General features: G+C 36.4%; 1 protein-coding gene and 1 pseudogene across 4 annotated transcripts in view; one reads left to right on the forward strand and one right to left on the reverse strand.

Moving 5' to 3' along the window:
* MIS18BP1 (MIS18 binding protein 1) overlaps nt 1-22,660 on the reverse strand; it is a 47,240-nt gene that overhangs the window by 21,908 nt on the left and 2,672 nt on the right. For 3 of the 4 annotated variants that reach the window (XM_025443638.3, XM_025443637.3, XM_049113138.1), the window contains exons 2-10: nt 19,682-20,314; nt 15,049-15,174; nt 14,344-14,828; nt 8,488-8,561; nt 5,857-5,987; nt 3,534-3,621; nt 2,327-2,484; nt 1,574-1,725; nt 818-914 (exon numbers count right to left, since the gene is read on the reverse strand). In XM_025443638.3, coding sequence (XP_025299423.1) covers nt 818-914; nt 1,574-1,725; nt 2,327-2,484; nt 3,534-3,621; nt 5,857-5,987; nt 8,488-8,561; nt 14,344-14,828; nt 15,049-15,174; nt 19,682-20,222 — 1,852 coding nt within the window. In that variant the 5' untranslated portion in view covers nt 20,223-20,314. The remainder of the gene's footprint in view (nt 1-817; nt 915-1,573; nt 1,726-2,326; nt 2,485-3,533; nt 3,622-5,856; nt 5,988-8,487; nt 8,562-14,343; nt 14,829-15,048; nt 15,175-19,681; nt 20,315-22,660) is intronic. The other variant, XM_049113137.1, reaches the window with a different exon arrangement.
* Nucleotides 20,626-21,634, forward strand: LOC112657596 (peptidyl-prolyl cis-trans isomerase FKBP3-like; annotated as a pseudogene).

Here is a 22,660-nt window from a genome sequence, read left to right on the forward strand (position 1 = left end):
TTGGAAAGTTTTCTTCATTCAAACTAAATCACTACCTGTTTTAATTCCATTTTCTAATCAGCGTAGTCCACAAACTTTGTCCTGATTCCCTCAACTAAATGAAAGTTCTTCAAATTTCAAGAATACTTTTAAATAATGCCATGTTTGACAATGTACCCTTCATTATAAATACAGACTTGTCTTATCTTTGAATAGATTGGGAAAAAATCCTTAAGTGCAAGAATTTTGTCTTCATTTTTTTTGGATTTTTTGTTGTTGGAGTTAGTACAGAACCTTTCACATGTACAGCAAATTATAAATCCAGTAAAGATGTATCACCTTAAGTATTTGAAAAAGCGTATTTAAAATGATGTATAGTTTTGTGATTTAAAAAAAATTAGGGGTGCCTGGCTGGCTCAGTTGATAGAACATGTGATTCCTGTTCTTGGGGTTGTCAGTTTGAGCCCCATGTTGGGTATATAGTTTACTTAAAAAAAAAAAAAAAAAAAAGGTTAAAAATATAAAAATTATTTAGTACCTAGATAAGGCAGGCAAACCTACAAGTAAATATGATATGTAAAGTAATGCTTATCTTATTATACAAATCATGTTATATAGAAAAACCTGAAAGTAATAACACTGTATGTTAATTATGCTTCAATTAAAGAAAAAAAGGTATTCTTTAAAAGAAAATAAACAAAAACAAAACAAAAAAAAACCCAACATTTATAATCATTGAAATTCTTGGTTACCATTTTAGATTTGGAAATTTAATAACTTTTATTAAAAACATTTCAAATAAGAGCTGTTTCTTACAAAACCAATAAAGATATATCACCTTGCTTCTGACTTGTAATTATCCTTTCATTTGTTCTTTCGCAATATTCAAGTTTCTCTGAAAACAAGTTTTCATATTCTTTCTTTCCAATTAATTCCTTCAAAACAAAAAGATAGCTTTTTACTTTAATAACGACTACCTATAAACATTACCTCATGTATTTTCACAGTATATATTAAGCATATAAATATCTATAGGTACTTTTAGTTCATACTTTATTAATGAAGGCATTCAGAAACTCATTTGCCAGAGCTTAAGCTTTGGAAGCACCATGTGGGTATCTACTATCTTAGAGATTTCCTTTATTGATTTAATACCTGTGATATGTCAAGTGTATATATCTATACACTCTTTATCTAACTTAAGCCTTACTCTAAAAGCTAAACTGTTATTATTGATTGCACTCTTCCTTTTTAAAAAAATGTTATCTATTTATTCATGAGAGACACAGAGAGAGGCAGAGACATAGGCAGAGGGAGAAGCAGGCTCCCTTTGGGGAGCCTGATGTATGACTTGATCCCAGAACCCGGGATCATCCCCTGAGCTGAAGGTAGATGCTCAACTGTTGAGCCACTCAGGCACCCTTGACTGCACTCTTCCAATGAGACACTGAGAAAATAAGTATCAAGACATTGCCAAGACTAACAAAAGGCTGATATTTACCAAAAAGAATTCATGATTTCTGACTTGGTCCCAAACATTTTTAGTAGCATCATACTACCACTCTACATATCACAATGTACAGTAAAAGCTTACCTGATTAGGTAAGTCATTTCTTTCTCCATTTTGAAAAGTATTATTTATTTGGTCATCTGGAAGCCTTCCTGGTGGCTTATTTTGGCAATTACCATGGCACACGTTTAATTTTATGGTTCTTGGCATCCTACTGTGCTTACCATTTTTCAGTTCTATGAGTACAAAGAAGGAGATTTCAACAAATTATTATACAGAAGATAAGATGCCTTTCCACGTTAATTCATTTTCAAAACATGCTATCTAGAAAGAGCAGTAAGTTAATGTTCATATTTTTTTCCAGCAGAGGGGAGAGTGGGATGTGAAGCAGATTACAGTTTTGACAGAGTTGACACAACAGTTCTGCCAGCTATCTTTATAGCAATGATCATTCAAAAAACATGCCATTCCCTCCATGAAAGCAAACTGGTCTATTAACAAAAATGTAATTTAGTATAAAAATATAGGCATCTATAATACAGGTCTAAGCTAGGTTGGTAACCTAAACACCTTAAATCTAGGAAACTGAAATAACAGTCATTTTTTCACTGACATGTTTATCAGTGTTCTTGGTACTCTAATTAACTAAAAGGTAATATTTAAAGAAGTAAGCTGAATGCTAAGAGCAGACTGTACTGCACTTTTTCAAGTATTAAAAAATAAGAATTTTAGGGCAGTGGTAAGTCAAAAACTCAATACAGAATAAACTATAAACAGATAAATGTGGAGCTCACGTAGGAATCTACCACTATACCAGGAGGAAAAAAGCAAACATACCCAAATGACAACAATCAACGTCATAAGTAGTTCTGGCTCTTTGGAGAACATCCGTTTGGTTTTCTCTTGCATTACTTTTGGATGATTTTTGTACATCAGGGTCAAATCTTCCAGATTTCTGTTTTTGTCTGGACTTTTGCTTTTTCTTTTCACAAGCCCTAAAAACAAGTATAGTATTCTTCCTCTAGTATTTTTTTCTCAAAAAGCAAAAACACTAAACATACAAATAAAGTCCCTCTGATAAAGCTTTTCTCCCCTCAGCAAAGATTACCTTTACTCTTACATTATTTAAGCCTTTATGGCTTCTACCCTATCCCCCACAAAGAACTGAAGGGTAACACTTTAAGTCAAAACAATCAAATAAAACCTGTGTTTACTACTCTATGCTTTTATTTTCTACCTAAACTAATATTCTAAGATAATTATAGGACAAATCCTGCCAGTTGCCTATTTTTGGAAATAAGTTTTACTGAAATACCACCATATTCATTCATTTATGAACTGTCTCTGACTTGACGGGATGAGCACTGGCTGTTATGCTACATGTTGGCAAACTGAACTCCAATAAAAAAAATGCCAAATAAAATAAAATAAAATAAAAAGAACTGTCTCTGGTTGTTCTTCCATTACAAAGGCAGAGCTGAAGAGTTGATAGAGGTAGCATGCCCATAAAAATACTTCCTATCTGGCTCTTTACAGGAAAAAACTGCTCACCCTTGCATTATAAGTTATTACAATTGTATTGTCATTAGTTAATTTAGATCACTTTATCTCCTATGAGTTCCTTTAACTCAAGAGTTAACCAAATTTTCTTTGCTTTTCCTGTGGCAACACAGTGTCTGCCAAGAAACTGACAGTAACTATTGAAGGAATGAATGAAAGAAAAAAGGACCAAGAACTTTATATTCATGTTTAACAGCCTCTTAAAGGGTGGGTGAATGAGGATGATCTGTAAAATGTCAACAGTGTTTTTTTCCTTTTAGATTTATTCCAAACAGAAATTCTAGTAAAGTATTACTGCTTTATAAAAATCCAAGATCAGAGAACTTAGAAACTAGCATTCCCCCCACAAAAGAAATTAAAACCAAAATGAACAGATACATTTATAAAAGCTCCACAAATTTTATACCTAAAATGGGTACATCTTATCATATGTAAATAATACCTTAATAAAATTGCTTTTTAAAAAAGTTAAGAAGTACTTTACCTTAACTGTTCTAGAAAATGATCAATATGCTCTTTCCATTTTTCTGGAAAGCCAAACATAAACTTCCTTATGAGATAATATGGATATCCTATTTAACAATAAACAAACAAAAGATTATCTAAAAGCTGATAATTTTAAAGACATGTCATTGGTTCATTAGATCACTGAAAAAATATATACTTATTGCTTACTTTGTGCCCAGACACTGTCACAGATACTAAGGATTCAGCAGTTAACAAAACAAAACAAAACTTCTTGCCTTCTAGAACTTGCCTTTTAGTGTGAAACAGAAAGCAAACCAATTAGTAAAAACATCCTGTTTGTTAGTTGGTCATCAAGGCTATGGAGAAAAATTATGCTGTCAAAGAGCAACAGGCTAGTAGTGTATTTTTACTGGGGGAGGAGAAAGGGAACAGGCAGCATTTTTATAAAGACAGAGAGGTTCTCTCTGAAACAGCATCATCTGAGTAAGCTTTGAAGGACATCAGGGAGTGAATCATGTGGCAATATGGGATTAAAATACCAGAAGCAGAGGGAACAAAGTCAAAGGTATGAAGTAAGAGTGTGCTTGGCTTGTTTGAAAAATTAGTATAGAGGAACATGGAAGATGATAAGGCTTTGGGGTCATTTTATGGACCTAGTCTTTTACTTTGGATGAGATGGGAAGCTACAGAGAGATAGCAGGGGAACCACAGGTTTTGACTTACTTTAACAAGACTGTATTAGCTGCTATTTTGAGAAGTTTATGGAAATACAAGTGATAAAATAATGATACCAGTTAGGATTCTGCAATGATTCAGACAAAAGATAAGGAGGTCTGGACCACAGAAGTCAGCAGAGGCCTGGCTTCCAGATAAATTATGGAGATAATGTCAAAAGGGTATACTGACCCACTAGTGTGGGTGTGAGAGAGTCTGTAGATTCAAGAGGTCTCCAAGGCTTCTGGCTAGCCACTGGAAACAAGGGAAGAGGGGGAAGACTGTTACCTATACAGATTTCAGGGCGAAGACCAGGTTTTAAACACGTGAAGTCTGAGATGCCTGCAGACATCCTAGTGGAGATGTCAAATTGGCAGATGGAAAATGAGTTGAATGGCTTGTGGAGTTTTTTTGGTAAGAGATATAAATTTGGCATTTGTCACCATACAGATGAGATTAAAGCCTAAAAGAAATCAGCACAGCATTGAGTATATACAAAGAGCCATAGTCTACCCCATTATTTAAAGGCAAAGAGGAAAGAGCAAAATAAGCAAATAAACTAAGAAGGAATAGGGAGTCAGGCAGCATGAAAATCTGAATAAGGTATTCCAGAAGGCAAAGAAACAAGTATTTTAAGGAGGTAAGTATGACTAACTGTGATAAGCAAATACTAGGTTTAGCTATGTGGAGGCCACTGGTAGCCCCGATAATGGCCGTTTGGTAAAGAACTGGAGTTTAAGGCATGATTAAAGAGAATCTTTTAAAAATGGGAAAAGAATTCAAGGAATTAGAATCTTCTGAGCTATTTTTGGTGTAGATACTGGCTGAAATAAGTGAGGTTAAAAGGGTTTTTGTTTTTGTCTTGACAGGATAAGGAAGAATTAATGGAGTGAGATCCTTAAGTGAAAGAGGGGAAATAGGAAGGAGAGTACAAATGGAGAGGTTGACATAGACAGGAACATGGACAGTTCATTCATAACAAAAGCAGGTACAAATGCAAGCACGTCAGTAGATGTGACAGTGAGGTTCTCATCTGATTATTTCTATCGCTCAGGTGCTCCCCTCCTTCCCCCTAGCACCTCTCCTCTGAGAGGAAAAAAGGAGGTATCAAAAGTCTGTAAAAATAAAATAGTGATCAAGGAGGATGGGAGAGTGAATGCAATAGGGAAACATGGTAGGATACCAAGTGGCACTAAGAGACCACAACTTGTTGCTGGTAATCACAAACTTAAAGTAGAATACTCAGGTGTGTTTTTCTTCAGTCACATTATTGTGTACAAGGCATAGGCAGAAAATTAGATTATAACAGGACTGGGGTTGTGTTGGGCACGTTCAACAAATGAGAGAAATTATAGCCCTATAAAACAATTCCTCATATAACACCATTTCACTTGAATAATTAAAAAAACCACTGGACTTATTTAAACTGTCAATAAGAGTGATTAAATCAGAGAAAAATAACACAAAAAAATAATCAACACATATAAAATAGTTTTAAATAATGTGGTCAATTTTTTTAATTCATATTTTTTAAACACCTAATTAAGAGTGAAAAATATATATCACTGTTAGAAATATGGTTAATTGCTTTACTTAAAGAAATTTCTAATAATCAGAGTGATTACCTGCTTCTTTCATGGAAATCCGGTCTATCATTCCTTTTAATATATAAATATTGCCTGATAAAGTCCTAAGTGTGTTGTGTGCAATCCGTTCTATAATGACATTACTGTGCCAATATATGTTAGTGAGGTCTCTAGGAGAAAATAGCTTAGTTAAGGCCAAAATATTCACATTTTACCAGTAATCACAATGGACATATGTAAGCACACAAACTTATAACATAAAGTAATAAATTCACACTCCAGCTACATTAGTAATATTATTCATCTAATCAGAAAACATCTGAGGGCCAAACATTGCAGCAGAACTCAACTGCCTGGCTTATGTGATCCATTAGAGTATGTACCAAGAAACAGTACGGTGGCCAAACCAAACCACTAATATAAAATTTATCAGCAGGGAAGCTAGGGGCTTCTCTAAATAACTGGTGCTGACAATGCTTGCAACTTCATCTTATCTGATGCCATTCCAAAGAATGATTTTGCTGTCCACCTCCTCATAGTCTATACCTGTGACTGTGTTAGCTTTCATCCAGTTACATAGTTTGGATCCCTCAATCTGTGTTTTTTTTTTTTAACCCTCACTAGACACCCAAATATTTTTACCTTCCTCTTTGAAAAGTACCAAAAAGAGATTCTAATTGGGAAAAAGACAAACTGCAAGATCAAGTCACTAACCCATAGATCTACTCTTCATATTTTCTTAAATGAAGCTAAGAACATAAAGAGAAGAGGGCACCTGGGTGTCTCAGTTGGTTAAGCATCTGCCTTTGGCTCAGGTCATGATCCCAAGGTTCTGGCATCAAGCCCCACATTGGGATCCCTGCTCAGAGAGGAGTTTACTTCTCCCTCTGCCCACCTCTCCCTGCCCCAGCTCATGTTCTCTCTCTCTCATGCTCACTTGCTTTCTCTCATATAAATAAATAAATAAATAATCTTAAGGAAAAAAAAAATAAAGATATATTAAATGTTGAACATTCCCAATTCATCAATTAGTAACAAACACACTAAATATAAGCATAATATGACTGTTTGGTCAAATGGGATTAAACTCATACATACTTTAAGACAGTCATCTGTGCTTTTTTTTTATTTAATATTTAAATAGCACTCCAAAAGCACTGTTCTGAAGTCTTAAAAATATCAACTACTTTAATATTCAAAATAACCCAAATAATAGGTAATATCATTATTACCATTGTGCAGATGAAGAAACTAAGAGTGAAAAAGGATAACAGCTTGCCCACACCATATAATTAGTAAGGCAGAGCAATGGTATTACAACAAAGGCAACACAAACTGCCTCTCTCATATTAAGGAAATGCACACAAGACAATTAGATATTCAGTGGGCAAAACAGATTTTATTCATTTATTTTTTAATTTTTATTTTATTTTTTTAAAGATTCTATTTATTTATTCATGAGAGACACACAGAGAGAGAGGCAGAGACACAGGCAGAAGGAGAAGCAGGCTCCATGTAGGAAGCCTGATGTGGGACTCAATCCCGGGACTCCAGGATCACGCCCTGGGCTGAAGGCAGGCACTAAACCGCTGAACCACCCAGGGATCCCAAGACTGATTTTAAATAGTCAACTTATAAACTTCTGGGTAAGTACCCTGAACAGTGATATCCTATATTATTACAACCTTTTTTTTTTTTAATTTTTATTTATTTATGATAGTCACACACACAGAGAGAGAGAGAGAGGCAGAGACACAGGCAGAGGGAGAAGCAGGCTCCATGCACCGGGAGCCCAATGTGGGATTCGATCCTGGGTCTCCAGGATTGTGCCCTGGGCCAAAGGCAGGCGCTAAACCGCTGCGCCACCCAGGGATCCCTATTACAACCTTTTATAACATTTTTTTTAACCACTAAGAAACTGGTTTTGAAAAAGAGAAAATGGTGCAAATAGAATAGCAGAATTAGGCAAAGCCCACTTACCTGATGATGCTTTCACTTTAGGGAGAACCAGAGAGTGCCAAGAATTACTTAACATGTAGCTGTATGGCAAAGTTTTAAATAATTCTGATTCCTTTTCTGGATCAGTAATTTAGATCTGGTTGTCCCAGTTTAGATGTGAGAATCTGGACTGAAATGCATGTAGTAAATATTAACTAACCATATATAATTAAGCAGAACCAGTCCACTTATTAGTACCTCTGCAAAAAATAAAGCACTCTATATACAAATTTGAGCTGTTACTCTTAAAAAAAAAAAAAAAGATTTTATTTGTTCATGAGAAACACAGAGAGAGGGAGAGGGGGAGAGGGGGAGAGAGAGAGAGAGGCAGAGACACAGGCAGAGGGAGAAGCAGGCTCCATGCAGGGAGCCCAACGTGGGACTCGATCCCGGGTCTCAAGGATCACACCCCGGGCTGAAGGTGGCGCTAAAGCGCTGAGCCACCTGGGGTGCCTGAGCTGTTACTATTCTAAAAGTAACTTAAACAGGTGAAAACAAGAAATCTGGTCACAATCAACATGGCCAGCTTCTGCACAGGTCTTTTACTTTTCTGGCTTAAGTTTGTAACCTTGTTACAAAGTCTTTGTTTTGTAATAAGATGCATCTCTTTTTACCTCTTAGGCACAAGTTTTTGTTACAAATTTTATTAGGATGCCAAAATGTTATACTTACGTCAATTTTCCTTCGACACATACAGCAGTATTATTATTAATGATTTTAATCATCCATTCCTGTAGCCGGACCACCTAATCAGCATAAAATGAAGTGTTTATTTCCTGTGTTACTTGTAGCAAAAATTACAAAAATCTATTTATATTAAAAAACTCATATAAGTAATCCAAATGATTCTTTAGTGCTCATCTCTATATATACATTCTATTTTAAATAGCATTTAGGTAAAAAAACTCTTGTATACAATGAATAGAAAAGAGGGAGATTGAATGGAGGTTATACTGCACAATTTGTTCTCCAATCCAGAATCAGTTATACTTCAAATATTCTTCTAACAAATACTTCAGCCATTGGAGAGAGAAAAAAATCACCTAAAATTCTAGGGTATCATTAAAGACCTAACTTAAAGAGTCAGTTGTATAGTATACACTTCACCATCATTCTTATCCCTAAAACACATAGCATTTTTCTTTCTTTTTTTTTTTTTTTGCAAAGTTGATTTGAAGTTGCATTCAATTTTTTTTAAACTACAAACGTGATTGCTAATAATCCATATTTAACAGCATCCTATTCCAAAGCAAACATCTAAACAGCACAGAGAATGTTTTAGGACAGAATCCTATTGTAGAGGAAAATTTCTATGAATGTGGAGAAATTGCTTCTATTGAGTCAAAACTTAACACTGAACTATTTCTGATGAGAAATTCAGCAAAAGCCATAAAATAATTTGAGTAGCCATTTACTTTACATACAAAAAATTATAATTTTATAAGGAGAAATTCTTCAGTGGTAGTTTTATGTTGGGCCAGAAAAAGATGCTAAAATGGAAGGTGCTCTTTGTTACTGCACTTCTCCCCAATTATGTTTATTTTTATTTTTTCCTTAATCATGTTCATCTTTAATATCATAGGTAGTGGAACAAACAATGAAATGCCTTTCTTTTTTAAAAAATATTTTCATATTTGGAACTAAGATAGATAAAGAACAGTCACATGGAAATGAGTAAAATAATACTAGGCAATGTTCCAAGCCTCTTAAGATTCAAATGACTCATGTTATCCTGTAACACTAGGAGGCAGATAATATCCCATCTTCATTTTATAGATAAAGAAACTGTAAAGTCTAGTTAAATAATTTGCCCATGTCACACATAGCTAGTTAGGGGCACAAATTGATTACAAATCTGGGAATTGTGGCTCCAGAATCTTGTACCATCCTGCTTACATAAAATATCAAAATGTTCATTCATATTCATTCAGATTTTTTGAGCTCTGCTATGTGCCAAGCCCTGTTTTAGGCAGTGGATTCAGCAAGAAAAATGGCTGCCCTATTAGAGCAAACGTGTGTGTATATGCTCTCATGCACTCACAGGGGTTGGGGGGTAGATGTGTAGAAGCAAGTGGAGTGGTGGTGGTTATATCCAAACAAATGGACGAATAATGTATGGCAGTGATAATTATAAAAAATAAGGCATGCTTACTCAGATATGATAGGGAAGGTCTTGGAACATAGAACCAAATAAAGTAAGGGTAAGACATGGGTCAACTGGGAGTAGATTCTTCCAGGCAGAGGGAACAGGTACAAAGGACCTAAGTAGATAGCACAGAAGGCACAGTAGTAGTAAGCAAGAGAGCAAGGTGGGGAAGGGTTGTAAGAGATGAGGTTAGGCACGTCAAGGACTGAATTAGGTAGAGTCCTGTAAACAAACTATGGTAAAGGCTTAGGGTTTTCTCTTGAGATAGGTGTTATTGGAGGATTTTGAGCAGAGTAGCCAGATGACTTAATGAGTTGATGGGTAGAAATTGAGACTATATAAAGATTCTAGCAGGGCACTTGGGAGGCTCAGTTGGTTAAATGTCAAACTCTTGATTTCAGCCCAGGTCATGACCTCAGGGTAATGGGATCCAGCCCCACACAAGGCCTGCTCACGGGGAGTCTGCTTAAGATTCTCTCTTCCTCTGCCCCTTCTGCTCATGTATAATTTTTTTTTTTTTTTTTATGATAGTCACAGAGAGAGAGAGAGAGAAAGAGGCAGAGACATAGGCAGAGGGAGAAGCAGGCTCCATGCACCGGGAGCCCGATGTGGGATTCGATCCCAGGTCTCCAGGATCGCGCCCTGGGCCAAAGGCAGGCGCCAAACCACTGCGCCACCCAGGGATCCATCTCCTGCTCATGTATATACTCTTTTCCTCTATGGTAAATAAATAAAATCTTAAATAAAAAAAAAGAAAAGAAGAAGATTCTGGGTTCTGTCTGGAAAACAGAATGAAGGAGAAAGAGGCAACAGAGAAAGCAAGGAAATAATTAGGCTATTGTAGTTATCCAAGAGATTATGGTGCTCTGGACTAGTAGGCACTGGTTGAATAGTGAAAAGTAGACAGATTCAGGATAGCAGAGCCATCAGGATTTCCTCATGGTTTGGATGTGGATTATGATAGAAAAACAAGAGTCTCAAATGAATCTAAAATTTTTAACCTAAGTATCTGGGGAAATGGTATTACTATGTACCATTAGGGGACCCAACAGAAGTTTTGGGGGAAGAAATCAAGAGTTTAGTTTTGGACATATTAAACCTGAGATGGCTATTAGATATCAATGGAGAAGTCATATAGAGAATTGATTATGTGAGTAGAGGGTTTAGGAGAATGTTCTGGACTGGAGATATATATTTGGGAACTATCAGTAGAGAAATGGAAAAAAAGAAAGAAAGAAATGGAATTCAAAGCTACAGCACTGGATAATACAGTTTTACAGAGTGAGTATGGGTACTAGAGAATCAGTTTCAAGGGCTGATGCTGGGGAATTCCAACATTATAGGTTATGACAAGAGGAAGCAGCAAAGGGGAATGAGAAGAATGGCCAGCGAGATGATAGAAAATTAAGATTGTGATATGGAATTCAAAAGGAAAAGAAATACAATGTTTTAAGAAGGGTATTTTGAATCACTGTGTTAAACCCTTGGAAGCAACAGAATAGTAAGAAGTAGTTAATTATTGGGTTTGGTGATACGGAGATCACTGTGAACCTGAAAAGGGGAATCTTCATGGAATGATTTATGAATGTCCAAAGTAGAACATATTTAAGAGGGAGTAAGAAGAAGCAAAAACTGTGAATACATATACTTCTTTCAAGGTGTTCTGCAGGAAGCGAAAACAAAAAAAAAATGGGGTGATAGAAGGATAGGGATAGGGAGTAAAGGAAGGTGGACTTTTTTTTTATCATTTTTTAAAAATGCAGGCCATGTTTCAGCACATTTATACACTAAAGGGATGAGAGAAAATTACGGGGATAATTAGAGGGACAAAGTCCTTTAGGTAGTAAGAGGAAATGAATTGGCTTTGAAAAGGGAACACAAATTGTTCATCCATTATAAGAAAAAGGAAAGCAGAATTATGTGGATAGAGCAGCAAGTATATTGGCAGATTTGGTAATGGGAATATGAGGTTCTTAATACACTGAGAATAAGGAAGAAGAGAGATGTGATTTGGAGGTTATAAGAGAGAAAAGCATGACATACTATTCTGGGAAGGTCAGAGTATAGGATAGATTGACAAGTGAAGTGTAGCAGGACTGATACGCAATACTGAGAGCCTACTTAATGTTTGCTGTCAAATTTATTTTTTAAAAAAAGATTTTATTTATTCATGGGAGACACACAGAGAGAGGCAGAGACATAGGCAGAGAGAAAAGCAGGCTCCATGCAGGAAGCTGGATGTGAGACTCAATCCCGAACTCCAGGATCACGCCCTGAGCCAAAGGCAGATGCTCAACCACTTAGCCACCCAGGCGTCCCTGTTTGCTGTCAAACTTAAAATGAGACCAGTCGGTGTGGCTGTGCATTTTGGTTCCAGTCACATGCTACCTTTTAAAAAAAATATATTTTAGAGAGAAAGGAGTGGAGAGAGGGAGAAGGAGAAAGAATTTTAAGCACTTTGTGCTGAGCACAGAGCCTGACTCAGGGCTCAATCTCATAACCCTGAGATCACAACTTGAGGTGAAACTAAGGGCTGGATGGTCAACCAACTATGCTACCCAGGTGCCCCTACGTTGCTTCTTAGGTATATGAGTGAAATTTAACTAGGGTCACAACTTTTTTGAAAGTGAACAGAGGGAAAAGCTACAGACACCTGAGAGTTAAATCAAGGTAATGGTTATAATGATAGGACTGTGCAATCTGTAAGATAAAGATGGAGATGAGGACAGGAGAGCACTGAGGGGACTAAAGGGTTGCCTTAGTAAGGTGGAGTATTGATGGTGGGGGAGAGGGAAGAGTGCTAGGGGTAGAATGATCTGGAAAGGCAGGAGTTGGTGAGAGCAGGATGCTTGAAAGAATCTGGTGCATGTACTGGCAAAGACAAGGTATGAGTATGACTAGGATAGAGAGTAATGGTAAGGAAAAGGTCATTTAAAATCAAGAATTCAAGAAGGCTGGATGGATCATCTATATAGATGTTAGTGTCACCAAAGCGGATGACAGAAGTAGTAACAGGTGTTAAACACTTCAATGGTAATGCAAAGTCATGTAATGCAAGGTCATGACTAGCAGGTTGTATTACATGTGACTACAAGAAGGAACAGGGAGTGATAAAATCCTAAGACACTGCCTTCAAAGAAGCTGGAAGGGGGGTTATATTAAAGAGAAGGAAGGGGGATGCCCAGGTGGCTCAGTGGTTGAGCTTCTGCTTTCAGCTCAGGGTGTGATCCTGAAGTCCTGGGATCGAGAGACAGATTGGGTCAGAACTAGGGGACGTACAGAACTGTATAGAGAGAACAGTCTTGGGGGGCTTGTTCTTCTTGTAGTAGGATAAATAACATCGGAGCAGTGACAAAATTAGTGCTGTGGGATCTCCCATTATAGTTGTCTTCAAACTTTTTTCCTCAACTATCTCACACATTCTTAAAGTAACATCTAAAAATTTTCATCCTGGTAAGTCTCAATATTTGCAAATAATGCAATTTCCAAAGAATGCATTGAGATATAAAACTCTCTTATGGGGTGCCTAGGTGGCTCAGTTGGTTGAGCATCTGACTCTTGATTTAGGCTCAGGTCATGATCTTGGGGTCCTAGGATCCCTGGGATCAAGCCCTGTATTGGGCTCCACACTCAGCTAGGAGTTGGCTTGAGGATTCTCTCCTTCTCCCTCTGCACCACTCCCCTCTCCCTCACTCATGCATTCTGTCTCTCTAAAATAAAAATAAGTAAATCCTAAAAAAAAAAAACAAACCCATAACTGTTACATCACATTTCCAATGTGGGGCTTGAATTTACAACCCCAAGATCAAGAGTCGTAAGCTTTACTGACCCAACCAGGCACTCCTCAAATTTAGATGGAATTTAAATATCACCATCATCCTTTTAAAAATTTATGGACAAACTTTTAACAATTGGAAAATTTACACTGTATCTTTCTCTTTGAACTTGTATTCTATTTCAGTTCATTCAGAGAATTTATCCTAATGCAACATAGTATGATGGCCTAAAGTGTTTTCTTGATCACTCTATACAACAGGAAAAATTTTCAAGTCTTCGGATGCTATAATCCCTTTCTCTTTTAATTGCTGTTAATAGTAACTCAAGAATCAGAACAAAAAATTAAGAACAGAAATGAACTCCGTGTTCATCCCTAAAGTGAGTAAATTGTTGAAGATTATATAAGTTAGTAATGGAGTAAGATTAAAACTTAACATTGGATTCTCTTACTTTCAACCCACTGTTCTTTTTGCTGGCCCACAACGCCTCTGCACTGAATAATAACACACACAAAAACGAAGCTATTGTTAATGAGAGCATAAGAGCTCAGCTCTTGAAGAATGAGGGTAAAAACATAAATGTAAATCTGCCTGACATTTTCCTACCTTATTTTCTTTAACTCCATTTGTAAGAGTTTGAAGTGTACCTGGAGGAAAATTATTTGAAGCATTTCTTTTTGATTTCCGAGGTATTGCTATATGAAATCTTGGACTTGCAAGCACAATTTTACACGTATCATTCAAGGAACCCAGAAGATCAGTCTCTCTGGGGATTGTGTTCTCATTTCCTTCCTTAATTTCCTGTTGTGTAGTCTTTCTCGTTGTCACCTTACTATCAGAAACCATTAATAGATCATCATTTTTAACAGGAACACAGTTAGTATTGAGAGTTTCAACAGTAGTATTTTGGGATTTTTCAATGACAGAATCAACACCTTCTAAAACAAAGGTGTCCTTTTTAGACTTAGTGGTTACAAACGTGTTCTCCCCTGAATGAAGAATTTGTTTAGCCAACTGAGCTCTAGGTAATGTCTTGTTTGAGAATTCTGCAGTTGAACCATTTTCCTGTTTTTCGTTCAGAAATTGAACTTCTGCAAAAAATACAAAACCAAACAAAATTTAGAGAAAAATTATATGAAATTAAAAGAGAGAAAAATAATAATATGAAACTATTTATATTAAAAAGAAGTGCTCAGGTTAGGAATGCTCCACCCTTCTTCCCAGTTTTTCTCTGAAAAGGACTGCCTACACAGAAAGTATAATTATCTAGAAGATTCAACTACATATTCAACAAAACAAAAAGCACTTTACCATAAGTTAAATTATGCAGAGGTGCTTTCTTTTCCTGCAGAGGTGCTTTCTTTTCCTGCTGACATTGAGTATTTTGCTTTATTGGAAGGTAAGTACTATTTGATGATTCCAGAGGAACTTCTTGCACTGAGGTTGAGTGTTGTTTTTTTTTTTAAGAAAAGAGGAAATTGATCAGATCAATATAGTATACTTCTGTAACATACGTTTCCCCTTATCTTCTCATACTTTCACCCCATTCTCTATATCTACATTATGCTAAGGAAGCATTTAAAAAAATATTCTACACGCTGTAATTTGTCAGCTCTAGACAGAAGTCTATTACTGGACTTAGACTGGAATAAAATTCTGGTGCTGCCACAAATCAGAAAAGTATATCATAAGATTTTTTTTTTAAATGATCCTGTACTTTTTTTTTTTTTTTAAAGATTTTATTTATTTATTCATAGAGACAGAGAGAGAGGCAGAGGGAGAAGCAGGCTCCATGCAGGGAGCCTGATGTGGGACTCGATCCCGGGTCTTCAGGATCACACCCCAGGCTGCAGGCGGTGCCAAACCACTGCGCCACCAGGGCTGCCCATATCTTAAGATTATATACAAAGTACCACAGTCCTGAAAATACTGATTCTGCTTCTGGTTGCTGTAAATTTCTAAAATGTGAAAGAACAGTTGGAGAGTACGTGTAGCTTATATGTTAAAAGTTGCAGTGTTGTGACTCAATAGCAGACCGCAACCATAATTTATACCCCTTGGACATCTTTTTAATAGACCTTCAAAGGCAAAAATCGAGTAGGCTTATCAATTAGACAAGTACAGACTAATAATATTTCTTACATTTTACTCTACTTTATATCCTAGCTGGTTCAAGTTTTGTTTCTTGATGGTAGAAATGAGTTTCTTTCATACAAAAAGGGGAATGTAATAGACATAATTAGAAGAAAAACTGAATTATTTCATACTTTTTAAGATTTTATTTATGCAGAGACACACACAGAGAGAGAGGCAGACACACAGGCAGAGGGAGAGGGAGAAGCAGGCTCCATGCAGGGAGCCCAACGTGGGACCCGATCCCAGGTCTCCAGGATCACACCCCAGGCTGCAGGCGGTGCCAAACCGCTGCACCACCAGGGCTGCCCATTTCATACGTTTAATTTCAAGTAGTATAACTGACAAAAATTACAGTTTTAGCCTTAGGAATCTTAATATAAAGATTTTATTATAACGATGTGTATCATAAAAGAAGGATAAGTTTCTATTTCTTTAACTCATTCTACTAAAAATGGCATGGTAGTGCAGTAAAGACAAGGTAGTAATTTAATCAGATACAACATAATGTAGAATCTAGGTTATTTATTTTAGGGTACAAAGTCCATGCAGATTCTCCAAAAGGTCTCTGAAATTACATACAAAATTTGTATTTCTATATGTGTGAATTTTCTGGGGAAAAGAGTCATCAGATTCTCAAAGCAGTAAGTTACTTCTTCCTAATTCTACTTGGCAAATAAAACATGCTTTAATGTGCATTATTTCATTTGCTTCTCCCCTTTCTCCTACTGTATAAAACATAGATTTTGTGCATTCCCCTACCTCCATCCTAAACTCCCTTAGAAACTGCTTTTTGTGTCAAAATATATCACTGTCTGAAATGTAATATATCCACAGTCTACTGTGCAGTAAAGACATGGGCTTTCAAATAGGTACCTGTATTAATTCTCAGTACATCAGTTATTAACTCTGAGACATGCAGACATAACCTCTTTGTAAGCCCCATTTCTTTGACTATTAAAATGAGCATCTACCCATAGTGCCCGCTGAAAGGATTATATGATAGTGCATGTAAAATCTGTTTATTAATTACTGCACCTTATTAAAATTTCAACTTCAAATGTACCAAATTCTAATCATTCTATCTTTCCTAATCATTCTCTCAAATTCAATGATGATCCTAACACCACCTATTACTTCACACTTCTGCATTTCCTTCAGGTTTTTTCTCTGTGTAACTAACTTAAATTTCATGGTTTCCTTAAACGCACACCTCATCTTCTTTATCCTCTTCATTCTATTTGATAAAAATTATAATTCTGATAAAATACAACTCCCTGCCTATTCCTGAGCAGCACCTATTCAGCTAAATAAGGCTAGAGAAAAACTCATAAATAACCATATTGACTGCCCTTATTTAAGTTCATGCTCACAAGTCTCAAGTAGGTCCTTAATGTTACATAAGAAATCAAATTTAGGCTAGCCTACACTGTTTACTCTTCCATCCTCCTGCATTATTTAAACCTCCACCTCCTCAAACTTTAATACCAGCTTCCCAAGCTCACTCTCAGCTGATGACTTTATTGCCCACTTCAGATTATTTAATATAACACTGCCTATCTTCTTGTTTGATTTATCATCTGTTTATGTTCTTAGCTAAGGCCAAAACCATCACTTTTAGATTCTGTTCCCTCTCAACAACTCAGTGGTACCAATTTAGATTTTAGATTTTCTTTCCCTACCTGGATCATTCCCAATAGCATACAAAAATGTCCTTTCACCACACACACACACACACATTTATATACATTTTTTTTTTTTTTTTTAAGTAGGCTCCATGCCCAACATGGGGCCTGAACTCAACAACCCTGGTCAAGAGTCGCATAGTCTACAGACTGAGCCAGCCAGCCACCCCAAAACAATAAAATACTTTGAAATTATACTTCCGGGCAGCCCCGGTGGCCCAGGGGTTTAGCGCTGCCTTAGGCCCTGGGCCTGATCCTGGAGACCCAGGATCGAGTCCCACGTTGGGCTCCCTGCATGGAGCCTGCTTCTCCCTCTGCCTGTGTCTCTGCCTCTCTCTCTCTGTGCCTCTCATGAATAAAAATTAAAAAAAAAATTTTTTTAAATCTAAAATTATACTTCCCATATTTCTTTGCTCTCTTCAAAGAGTTGTCTATATTTACCATCATCAATTTCTCTCCTTCATATTTTCTCTTCAACTGTCTTGAATCACTTTTTTATCTTGTCACTCCACCAAATCCCTTCATTTCAAAGCCACCAATGACCTCCACATTGCTAAATCGAATCTCAGCCTTCATCTTACTTGATTTATAGCAGCATTAGATACAGTGAAGGACTCTTTCCTTAAAGCATTTTGTTCTTTTGGCTTCCAAAGTATCACTCCTGGTTTTTCTTCCTCATCTTCTTGTGGTTCATTTATTCTTAACTTCTAAATTTTGGGGTCCTCCAGGACTCATCCTTAAATGCTTTCTCTTTCTACACTTACTCCTTGATGATCTATTTTTCTCACCTGGACCACTTCCCTAAATTCCAGCTAATTTTTTCTCAGTAGCCCAATCACATGTACACTTCAATTTTTAATAGATCAAAAGTAACATACAAAAAACTTAATTACTAAGTACCTCCCCACCCTGCCTATCCCATTTCAGTTAAATCATTCCATCTTTACAGTTACTCAAAGAAACCCAGAACCAAACAAACAAAAAGAACACCTTAGAGCCATCCTTTATATCTTTTATATTCCAAACCCAGTCTATGAGCTCTTCCTTCAAAAAAAACCACCCAGAATCCAACCACTTATTTTCACTGCTACCACCTAAACCAAACCTGTATCTTACCTCACTTAGATTACTGCGCTATTTCAAATTGACAGCAGGTGATACTTTTAAAATATAAGTCAGATCATGTCACTTCTCTGCTCAGAGCCCTCTAATGACTCCTTAATTTGCTCACATAAAACCCTAAACTCTTATGTTCACCTATAAAAGCTCTACATTTTTTAATTGTATCTGTCTCCTTCTCTCTACCTCTTTCCACTCACTCTATGATATACTAATCTCATAGCTCGTCCTTGAATTTGTGGAGGAATGCTATTTCAGAGCATTTGTACTAGTTATTACCTTGTCTGGATCATCCTTCCCAATTTTTCCAATATTTTTTTTTTTAAAGATTTTATTTATTTATTCATGAGAGACACAGAGAGAGAGGCAGAGACAGGCAGAGGGAGAAGCAGGCTCCATGCAGGGAGCCTGACGCGGAACTTGATCCCAGGTCTCCAGGATCACACCCTGGGCTGAAGGTGGCGCTAAACCGCTGAGCCACCAGGGCTGCCCTTTTCCCAATATTCTATCTGTATCTATCACTTCCCTCAATTTTTTTTGACTCAAATGGCATCTTCTCATTGAACTAACTCTGACCACCACATGGAAAATTACAACCCACTCCAACTCTCCCTATTATCCTTATTCTGTTCTTCTTTCCATAGCACTTCTCCTATATTGTACCTTTTTTTTTTTTAAGATTAATTTATTCATGAGAGAGAGAGGCAGAGACACAGGCAGAGGGAGAAGCAGGCTCCATGCAGGGAACCTGAGGTGGGAGTCAATCCCGGGTCTCCAGGGTCACACCCTGGGCTGAAGGCAGTGCTAAACTGCTGAGCCCCCGGGCTGCCCTATATTGTACCATTCTTATTTAAATAGTCTCTCCCACTACCTGAATGTGAGCTAATACACAGAGGCTGGGGTATTTGTCCACTTTGTTCACTCCTCTATCCTGAGTACCTAAAACAGTATCAGACCAATAAACACAACACATCATAGCTTTTCAACCAACACATAATAAAACTAACCTCTTGATGAACTGTTATCTGACTGGAATGATTTGTTGTTTTCCTTTTCTTCATAGACATAGGTACGCTGCAATACTCTTTTCTCAGCTCCTTTAGGAGTAAAAATTTTCTTTTTATTTTTTGATGGTTCCAACAAACTATTGTTTCCTGATGCTTGTTCTTGCTTGTCACGCAGTACTTTTTCTTTCATTCTTTGAAATATTTTTCCCGGTGATTCATAGTTTGCTTTATTTTTTAATCTGTCCTTGCTGGGCTTTATAGCACTGATATCAAGAGAGCTGTTAGAGGTGGTAGCCCCTGCTAGCATGGTGGAATGAAATCTATTTTTATTATTAAAATCTGTCATGTCTAGGCAATGAGTCCTTTTATGGTCATTCAATGTTAAAGAGGGGTTCTGATATTTTGCCAAGTCTTTTACAGGAGTAAGTGTTCCTTCAGGAATGGTGTCAAAAAAGATTGCATGCATGGGCATTTTCCTTCTTTTAGAAGATGTCTCTGAAGACAAATCAATTCCTGGATGTTTCAAAGGTGTTGCAATCATCTTGAAAACAGAAGCAACAAGTTTTCCCTAATAGATGATTCACTTAAACACAATTTTCAGGAAAGTAGACTTCTGCAGGGGCCCAGAGGAACCTGTAGTTCAATGTGAAATCAACCTTTATCATGCTTTGGTGCAAAAAAAAGTTTATTTGCTTTCCATAACACAAATATGAAGTTCTATATTTTTTTTAAAGACTCATTATTATTTTAGATGAGAAGTTTGGTCTTATATACTTGAACCTCAAGTCCTGGAGGTTCCAATCTAATATTTGCATCAAAAAGCATTGAAGGACATCTGCATACGGCACTATATTACACTATAAAAGATTAAATTTCACAAACATCACTTTTCCTTTTAGGCACTTAAATTTTAAGGCAGCAGGTATGATGATACATTCTAATGAAAGCTGAAAGATTCAACCAGGGGAAGATAGCGGCAAAGATGGTGGCGGCTGTTCCACAGCGGGCCTGGACCGTGGAGCAGCTGCGCAGCGAGCAACTACCCAAGAAGGACATTATCGAGTTTCTAGAGGACCACGGTTCAGATTCGTTTCTTGTAGAACATAAGTTATTAGGAAACATTAAAAATGTGGCCAAGACAGCTAACAAGGACCATTTGGTTACAGCCTACAACCATCTTTTTGAACATAAGCGTTTCAAAGGTACTGAAAGTATAAGTAAAGTGTCTGAGCAGGTGAAAAATGTGAAGCTTAATGAAGATAAACCCAAAGAAACCAAGTGTGAAGACTCTGGATGAGGGTCCACCAAAATATACAAAACCTGTCCTTAGAAAAGGAGATAAAACCAACTTTCCCAAAAAGGGAGATGTTGTTCACTGCTGGTATACAGGAACACTACAGGATGGGACTGTTTTTGATACTAATATTCAAACCAGTTCAAAGAAGAAAAATGCCAAGCCTTTAAGTTTTAAGGCTGGAATAGAGACAAAGTTATCAGAGGATGGGATGAAGCACTCTTAACTATGAGTAAAGGAGAAAAGGCTCGACTAGAGATTGAACCAGAATGGGCTTATGGAAAGAAAGGACAGCCTGACGCCAAAATTCCACCAAATGGAAAACTCATTTTTGAAGTGGAATTAGTAGATATTGATTGAAATAGCAATGCTTCAGATATAGACATTAACAACAATAAAACATGGCCTTGAAGAAACTTATGTAACTAGAGCTGGTTACTATTGTTAAGGGGAGAGTCAACTGGAAAATTTAAGAACTCAGATATTGTTTACCCAATCCCCAACTTTTAATATATGTAATCCATCATAATTCCTTAAAGTTTGAGATATTTTACTACAGCTGTGTAAAATATTAGTTAAGGTGAAGTGACTTTCCTTTTACCTCATGTTGTAAACTAAAAGGCTCAATAAAAACGTATTCAGTGTCTTGAAAAAAAAAAGCTGAAAGATTCATTCAATTTTTTAGTTAAATAATTGCCAATCCTAATTGAACACCAATAAAAAATAAATTTATTAAAAAAAAAGAAAAAAATAATTGCCAATCCTGATTTTGTTATACTGCTGAACATTTTAACCATGCAGTTTTAATTGAAAAACATTCAAATCGCAAGTAAATTATATTCATTTTTTAAAAAAATTAATGCAATTTAGAATTTTTAGAGGAAATCATGTACTTGAGCACACATGACTTGTTTTAACTTGCTTTTATAAATATATTTTGTATCCCACACCTATAAATCAAGAATTCTAAGTGATGAACCATACATTTTGTAATATTTGGCAAATAAATAAAACATTTCCACCTAAGGAGCTTGGAACTTACCAGTTTCAACTTACTGCATCTCTTATTGCTGAATTTATAACTATTCTAATCAATCTTTGACATCATATAAACATAAAAAGCATACCACAGAAAATACTAATGCAGTCAAATCAAAGATATCAAGTATCTTTATCTAAATAACTTCCATGAGAAGTATGCAAGTTAAGAATTCATACACAAATAGTACCTTATCCAATACTTTATTAAGAGAAAAAAAGGAAATATTCCTTTCTAACAAGGGCTGACAAAGAAGGCTAACTTGGCAATCTGGCCCTGTGACACGAAACAACTGAATTCTTCCACAGAGTGTTAATTTAGTAAATATGTACTAATGCATAGATTTATGTGTTTGGCAATGTGCTAGTGATAGGAATCCTGTGTTGCGAGTTAAAATACTTACTAGTGGTTCACTTTAAACTCTCAAAATAAAAAATGAATAAATGGGGACAACTGCACACAAAAGAAGGGCTAAGTATGTACAAGCTTCCACAATCTCAATTCCTCACAAACTAATGAAATGCTCCAAGGAAGTATAAAATGCAAATAAACTAGTGGAACTGAAAACAGGCCCAATCTTAGTAGACAAATATTACTGTTTTCTAAAGGCAGGTTATTATGGCCCAACTGAAAGGCTCAAAGAACA

This window comes from Canis lupus, chromosome 8 (assembly GCF_003254725.2).
Source record: "Canis lupus dingo isolate Sandy chromosome 8, ASM325472v2, whole genome shotgun sequence".
In the NCBI taxonomy this organism is placed as follows: Eukaryota; Metazoa; Chordata; class Mammalia; order Carnivora; family Canidae; genus Canis; species Canis lupus.